Genomic DNA, 8412 nt, shown 5'->3' on the forward strand with positions numbered 1-8412 from the left:
AGTGACTTACAATATTTCTAAAGCTTTATTTAACGGCATTGTACACAAGGCTCTGTAGCCCTTGACACAGTACGGTTACTACTGTTACGGTCCTGGATAAGTTTTCTCTTGGCTCTCTCTAGAGTCTAGCCTGGATTTGCCAAGGAATAATAGCTTCTTACAGCCTTGAGAAAGTCAGCCACTGTCTTTGAGCACACTCTCCTGATCACTATATTCTGTTTTGCTGGTTTTACATCACACTAGACACTGACAAAACAGTCACCTCTTACTAAGTAACAGGTAATAAGCAAGACAAAGACTTTAAGGATACAGTTAAGTTCATGTTTAACTAGGGTATAATATGCAAAAAATAATCTCCTGTGATAAAAGTTGAAAAGAAGTTTGTTGGTGTTTCAAAGCCTCCTTACTGTTTTTAGACAACGATTAGCTATCAGTGTTTAAAATGTATTTTTTTGCTTATCAATTTGACCATCACCTCTGGTATAGTCCTGTATTAATTTCACATCTCCATATTTCATTTTGAAAGTCATTTCAGCTGGCAACACAGAAGCAGACACTAAGCTGTCTGAGCAAAGTAGAAGTCAGCAAGTTACTATATATAGAGTATTGCATAATATAACCCACTGAAAACAATGCTAGATGTGAGACATTTCTGAAGATATTTTCCATTAACATCAGAATATGTACCACTTTCACAAGGTTATCCTTAGACAATTATCTATGAATTGTTTCTTAAAGAGTAGAACCTAGCTCAGTGCTCATTTTCCTACTGAACATCTTACATTTCTCACATTAATTCTGACTAATACTGCAAACGTAAGCCTGAGATCATAGCATTTCAAATTTCTTACCCATCTGAAGGCATCAAGCCAGTGCTCTTGCAGTAATAGTGTGATCATAAACCAGGCACTTCTTGAAAAGATGCTCCAGAACTGGCCATTGTAGGATACTACAATAGTAAGAATTAGATTGACTTGGGTTCTAGAAGGTCTAATATAAAATACAGCTAAACTCCATTGGCCTGTGAGTCAAGCACAAGTTTCACGTCCAGGAACTCAGCTCTGTTGTTGCTTGTTTCAGTGATTGCAAGTGATGGTCTGCTTTTAAAGAAAGGTTTCTAAAAATATGGGCTTGTTTGCTTGCAAGTTATTTCTCACAACTTACCCGGAGTTATGCAGAAGAGAAGAACTAGTTAATGTCTGAGTATAGACCGGTGTTCTTCAAACCTAAAAATTACCATGTGATTCCAGCACTGACATATAGTTTTTTTTAAACCTTTGGATGAGTCACTTACTGATTTCTGTTTAAAAATAAAAATTAAAAAAAAAAAAAATCTGTGAAATGGGTACAGTTGGGCTTCCTTATGTCAGGCTTTTGAGACAGTGAATTTGTTTGTGTTTTCTTGGTTGAAAAAATCTCTAAATTATGCCAGTGTTAAAGTTTTGGACTTAGTAAAAATACAGTCTTTGCAAAACTGAAGTTTTCTTAAATACCATATCTGTTAAGTGCTATCTTACGTCTGACTGGAAAGCAAAAATAAATGTTCAGCTCTTCAACTGTAGACTTTAGACTTTGTACTCTTTGTATTACTTTACATAATAAGATAAGCAGCTAATCTTACGAAGAAATTTATCTTTTTTTTTTCTTGGTAAAGAGGTTTTGTTTCTGTTGCTGGCTTCAAGTCCCAGACATGAGATCATCTCACCCTCTGTTCCACTCAATGGGCACCTTCTGTGCATTAGCAGGCCGTAGTCAAAAGGCAGAGGTTTTCACTCAGTTCTTCAGTTGAAATGCATCTTTACTGATCTATCACAGAATAATTCCCTTTGATCTTCGTGATCCTTGAAAGATGTTCTGGAACTCCATCGGTCAGTTGTAGGTTATTGAATATAGTGTTAAATGTATTCCATCTTACTGTCGCCAACATCAACTTAGATGCTTTATTTTGTTACTGCAGGGGAATGAGGCAAACAATGCTTGTGAATTCTGGCTCTCCCTTCTAATGAACTCCACTCTGTCTCTCAGAAATAACAGAAGAGCCATCAAGCTTTGGATCTCAAAGCCAGGAAGCTTTAGTGTATCTTGGGCAGCATCCACAAAGAAATCTGGTCTTAGGTTGGGAAGACTTAAATTTTACTTCAGTAGAACCTCTAGAATTGCACTTCTGCCCCTTGAAGAGCCATGGCCGGCTACGCTTCAGGCAGTTCTGTCCGGTTATGAGATAGATGGTCTTCGTCTTGAGTCACTGAAGACACGGTCCAGTCGGAAATGAGTTGGACTTGTTTACCTGGCAGGTCCAGCCAGCTGCCAGGCCTGGAGCAAGACCCAGCTCCGTGCATTGTGTCTCGTGCAGTCTGAACTAAGGCTGTCTGCACGTGCCATCTGTCCTTGCAGCAGACTGCGTCGAGGCTGTTTCAGGGAAGACTAGGAGCAGTCAGGTTAGCCTGGTATTGGTGTCTGGTGTGCCCCTAGGTCAGGTGGGGTACATGGATGCAGTTGGGCCGGACAGGGGGTCTTGCCATGCTGCAGAGCGCTCATCTTGGAAGTGCAGTGGGTAAGTGCAGCTTCACATGGGCAAGTTAACTAACCTGTCTCTGGTTTCACCTTGTAAAATGATGGTAAAATCATCAGGTATAGCAATATGTTACAGGTATATTGAAAATCATTATTGCAATTTCAGAGATTTTGACGCCAAGAGGAACATGTGTCTTTTGTTGGGGTTTTTTACTGCGTGAAAGGAATAATGTTTCCTTCCAGTTCCTCCTTTGAAGAATTAAAGTCCCATGTACTTTGAACAAGGAAGATATTGAATGACAATTTTGATTTTGCACATATAGATTTTGTTGCCATTGAAATAACGGGATGTGATGATCATTTCTGGGGGAAAAAAACAACAAACAAAAAAAACCGCCAAAAGACTTTGAGGGGGCTTTTCATATATGTTTTGCATTTATAAGTCACTTTGAAGTAGATTATATCATTTAACTGTTGACAAACTTCAGTCATTAAAAATGGTGAAAATTATTGTTAGACTTCTAGCTTTATGTTCAAAAATTATCTTTCGCGTTAGATCTACTCATCAGAGTGATGGATGTGTTTTGTTCTACTTTGGTTACTTAATTCTTCTACTTCGGTTACCCGGAGTTCTGTGTTAGCTCGTCGTAGCTGGGTGTAATGATGTGGTTGCCTTATGTTGTGCCAGAGTGTCACGAACCAGTAAGAACAGACCAGTGAATCTGCCATCGATGTCATTGTTCAATTATATGTGCGTGTATGAGCTGTGATTAGAAATACATACTCTACAAAGAAATTATTTTCCCTGGATTTCTTGTTTGCATTCACATGTGAACTACTTAGAGAAAGACTGATATTAAGATAGATACACACTTAGAAATGCGTGGCAGTAATCGAAAATAGAACACGTTACAAAGATGCTGCAATTATCCACAGGCTAAACAAACTGAAAAATGAACCAGAAAGATTGTGCACACGTGAGGAACCCAAGGCCACACGTGAGGACCCCAACCAGCCATAACTGTTCTCGGATCTAATTGAATGATTTTTAAAATTCTTTTAACTGGCCATTGTGACCAATATAATTCAATCCAGATTTAAAAGGAACAATAAATTATATAGAAAATGTTTTTATTTATATTACCGGCAGTTGAAATATCAACAGATACCTTAGCTTACTGCTTTGGTTGCCAGGGGAGTTTGTAGAAGAGATGTTGAAGAAACTGTTTCTGAAATGACATGTGTTTCTTCCGAAACAGAGAATAGGCTTGTTAATTTGAAATCAAGCTCTTGAAGAAACCTTAGAACCAAGTATCATCCTCTTTACCTACCGTTATTAGCAACTGTTATCTTGTGTGCAGTGAAAACATTAATATCCTTTCTGTGACTTACTTTTTAAGAGAAAGATTTTGGTTGCAATAAAGTAAATATGTACTCAGGAAAAATGACACAAACAGAATAATCCTTTTGGCATTTGCAAAGAAAAACTTACCTTCCCTTGAACTCTAGGTTACAACTAGGGAGGTTGCTTGGCTGCATTATGTGCTTGCTAGAAACAGAGCAAACCTTCACGGTGAACAATCTGCACTGAACTTAACAATCACAGACAACTTGAATGTTATTTAGCGTCTGGTCACCTGGAGGCTCTGAGTTAATTCATTACATTGGTTCTTGTGGTAAGGTAAACACGTCATCTAGTCTTTGAGCAAAACTTCGGTACCTTATTATGGCAAGATGAGGTGTCATTTCCACAAAGATTTTAGTGCCGTCAGGAGACGTAGTGTGAAGACACGCTTGTCGACTCTGTATTTAGGAAGTTGGCTTTTCAGTAGTTATCTTGGCTAAATGCAGCCCAGAAACCTGTCAAGCACAGGCTGCGGTCTCTCCGAATCGTTCTTGATAGCCGATTTGAGGGACACTTTTTTACTGCCTCCAAATGTGGGTTTGCCAGAATGAGAAGGGAAGTAGACATCGTCTGCGTAGTCAACGAATGTATCTTCACATGCTAGAAGTAGAGGTCCTATTACCAGACGTGGTAAGATTGTCTGCTTTTGATGATTGCTCCCAGTGTAGAGACAGAATGAAAACTTAAGTGTTACTGTAGAAACTGGTCACTCTGCAAACTTAAGTCAGAACTTCAGACACTTTAAGAAAGAAACAAGTAAAAGCCTTACCAAATTTTAAGCTAAATAATGAAATTCACATTGGTTTAGAAATATGTGCTTCCTTTAAAGGACTAAGATCTATTGCAGCACATGCTAACAATACGAAATTTTGTATTCACTTAAACTATTCCCCTTTTCTTCCCCTCTGGTCACTTGGTTGTGTCCACATATAAATTTGATACAATTCAGTTCAAGTAACACAAATGCTTTGTGAAGATTTACTGTGATTTGAAGGTAAATTTAAGCCAATTCCTAACTGGCTGCTAAAAAATTGATAAAGCTGAAATTACCTTGGTTGAAATTAAAAGAAATTCAGTACACTCCCTTCTCTTTCTGGATATTTTAGTAACTCTTTCCTCAAAACTGTAATTCTGTATGTGGGCAATCTCTGAACCAAAAGGAAAGGTAAGCAGAGCATAAGGCTGTCATTTTCACCCCTTAGCGTGTGTCATCACTGTTCGTTTAGGTCAGGTCCGATCTGTGCCAAACACCACACCAGGCCATCATTCAAATACAAATTGGAATGTTGTACCACAGGAATAGAACAGTGCTCGATATGTGCCCTCAGATCTGCCGTGGTGTTGGGCCATTGCCCTGAAGCTACAGATTTATATAGATGCCTCCACGTGAGCCCAAGTCTTGTATTTTGAGTTAAATCAGGCAGAGATGCAGAAGTCTCCTAACTTGGTATCTCTTCTCGCGAGTCCAGTTTTTTACAGGGAATAATTCACGTATGTGTGCAGTTCTGTGCAGGTGGAATTTGAATTTATGGAAATTTGGAAACAGCTGAAGCCTTTTTTTTTTTATAATCACTTCTGACACCCCCATATTCAATGTGTAATTCTTAGTGGAGGAAGGTGATTAAGAAGATTATTTAGTTTATGTGCTGGCACACATTATCTAGTAATTGAACTGATGCTGCCCAGCTGGTGAAAGCTGATTCAGAATGTTTAGTCAAAGCAACCAGTTTCATTTTTTCTTTAGAGATTTTCCAACTTTTATATTTTAATTGAAATAATTTCTAATTCCATCAGATTTTCCAGTAAAATTATTAAGCCTAATTTTATCATCTTACACTTTCATTTATAGCTGCTTAGGCTGCAAGCTAATTTAATATTGTTTTAATTGAGTTGTTATTCTGTAGGAAGTTAATATTTGCTGTTTACTTTATTCATAATGCTCATTTTGACCTAATCTTTACAAACTGATACTTAGTAGTGCAGGTGACAGCTGAAGTATTTTGAATCTTTAATAAAGTCCATCTCTGCTTCAGGTTTATGTCCGGTTAAGGCCATTCTTCCGAGAATTCCTGGAACGTATGTCTCAGATTTATGAGGTAAAAAAAATTAGACATTACCTTTGAATTTCATTTTTCAATTATATTCATATACTTTTATCTAAAATAATTACTTTTTCCCCTTTAATCCATAGATCATCCTTTTTACTGCTTCTAAGAAGGTATATGCAGACAAGTTATTGAACATACTAGACCCTAAAAAGCAACTGGTCAGGTAAAAATAAAAAATTGTGAACATACCTGTTGTAAGCAAACTAACTACTGTTTCCTAACAAATATGATGAAGAAAGTGATCATGACATGTTTGTTATTGCAATGTGTCTCACTAAACTGATTCTTTGTGGTTTTGTCTGGTCTAAGAGCGAGAGAAAAATGAAATCAAGTGATTGAATTATTGCCTTGGTGGTAAAGATAAACCCAGGCAGCTTTACATTGCCCTCTGTGGCCAAAAAACGTACCCATTCATTCTCCGTAGCATGTTAGGCTTGCTCATGGAAAATGACCTCCTGGGTACCAAAAATGTGTTTGAGCTGCTTTGGAATACGCATTACGAATAAAGAAAATGAACTGAGTATTAAATTACTTTTAAACTATTCAAACCTGATGTATTATTTATACATTATGAATTGCATAGTTATCTTTACAATCGGCATGTTTTTATTTCTTCTTCGATCACAAAATAATTTGTTTGTGGGTTTTGTATTAGAGTTGGTTTGGTTTTTCATTTCTTTTCTTAATACTGAGCTTTGTTTGGAAGCGATTGGCATTTCTCAAGAACAGTTCCTTAAGGCATAAAGAAATTTCTGCTGGGTGAGATTCTTTCTGTTTTTCTCATCTGGAAGGTGGCCTGTTACGTGGGAAAGTTGAAACCAAAGAGGGGTCTTCTCAGGGATTCACCCTACATAGGGTATCCCAAGTAAGGGAAGTAAACAGCTCTACTTGATTATAGTCAGAACGGTATAAATTCTGTACCTGGGAGATCACTGGCAGAGCACTTCTCTGCATGCCTTTATTGTAATATCCTTCAGTGAAAACTTGGTTTTGTTTACACGCATAATAAAATTACCATTTGGACTGAGACAGTGGCTGCACCCATTGTTTTCACTTGGTAGTTTAGGCACATCGTAACTCATTTTCCTTAGGAGCATAACGATAAACTGTTCACTAGTTTTAATCCAGGAACAGTCATCTTATTGCTTGTTTTTATGTGGCATGCACAAGTTTGGTTTGGTAAACTTAATTGCCGCTGCGTTTTGAACAGGCAACAAAACTAGACTTTCAGAGGCTCTCAATCATTGGAATACCTGAGCCTAGCTGAATCACACAGCCAGACAGCATGTATGAACAAGTAAGATATTTGCACTTACAGAAAACGAGTCGAAGTGTGCATCCGTAGCGTTAAAAATCTTTCTCCAAGAACCTAATGCGTCAGGACTGCAGTTTTAACTGCGTTAGGAACAGGAAAAAGATCATAAAATATACAGCCAAACAGTATTCTAAGAACTTGCAGAAAGATTCATGTGATGCATGAATTTAGTTGTGATTCATGTGCCACTGAAAAGCTGACATGAAGGCATGATTAGTTTTGACATTAGCCTAAAGGTAGACTTGGCAGGCACTCCACACGTGTGACTCAGAATCTATATATAAATTCATTCACTGACGAGGCATCAGCTTATTTTCCTCCATAGCAACATTAGGAACTCAACCCCTTTATGAAATTAAGCACACTATGTACAGCTTCTAAAAAACTTCATTTAAAAATATAAGCAGCCTTAAAGAAGCTGCATTGTAATACGACTGCGTAAAACTCAAAATCTGTCTAGTTTACAATTTATTTTTAAATTATAATTACGTTGGTATTCCATGAAATTTCAGTTTTATTCCTGGTATTTTTTTAATCTGAGTCCTTTTAGCTATCCACCCATTTACTACGTATTTCTTCTGTAATAAATGAAAAGGGAGTAGACTAATCGGAAAGGAAGAAGTTGATGGACTGTTTTGGCCTCGAGGCTTTTTTCAAGCTCTAACTGAAATAGGTTAATTGCGAACAGAGGTAACATAAAAAAGAAAACATTTCTTCCGATACTTTCTGTTCTAGCACGCAGTGGCATAGGGAGGCCGTGTACTGTAATGGTTGGAACAGAATAAAGGCATAATAAAACACAATAAATTGGTTCCTGTGCAGAGCTCATCTCTGATTTCGGGGCCTTGCAAAATCATTTGAGAATTTGGGGTCCCTTTGTCAATCCATCTGCAACAATGGTTAGAAAGCAAGACCCTGTTGACAAATATTTGTTACATCTGAGTTGAGCTTTTCTGTTTCAGTACAAACAACCACCTGCAGAATTAGGTTAATAGAAAATTACCTTAACTAGTCATTTTACCAGTAAAAAGCTCACAAGAGAATGGGAAAAAGGGAACAATTCTTTAAGA

At 37.5% G+C, this 8412-nt stretch overlaps 1 protein-coding gene across 1 annotated transcript in view; it reads left to right on the forward strand.

The window, feature by feature from the left end:
• The window catches only part of CTDSPL2 (CTD (carboxy-terminal domain, RNA polymerase II, polypeptide A) small phosphatase like 2), a 23799-nt gene that overhangs the window by 11496 nt on the left and 3891 nt on the right, over window positions 1-8412 (forward strand). The window contains exons 9-10 of the mRNA XM_009321430.1: window positions 5953-6015; window positions 6111-6190. Of these exons, the coding sequence (XP_009319705.1) occupies window positions 5953-6015; window positions 6111-6190 (143 nt within the window). The remainder of the gene's footprint in view (window positions 1-5952; window positions 6016-6110; window positions 6191-8412) is intronic.

This window comes from Pygoscelis adeliae, unplaced genomic scaffold (assembly GCF_000699105.1).
Source record: "Pygoscelis adeliae isolate BGI_AS28 unplaced genomic scaffold, ASM69910v1 Scaffold13, whole genome shotgun sequence".
Classification (NCBI taxonomy): Eukaryota; Metazoa; Chordata; class Aves; order Sphenisciformes; family Spheniscidae; genus Pygoscelis; species Pygoscelis adeliae.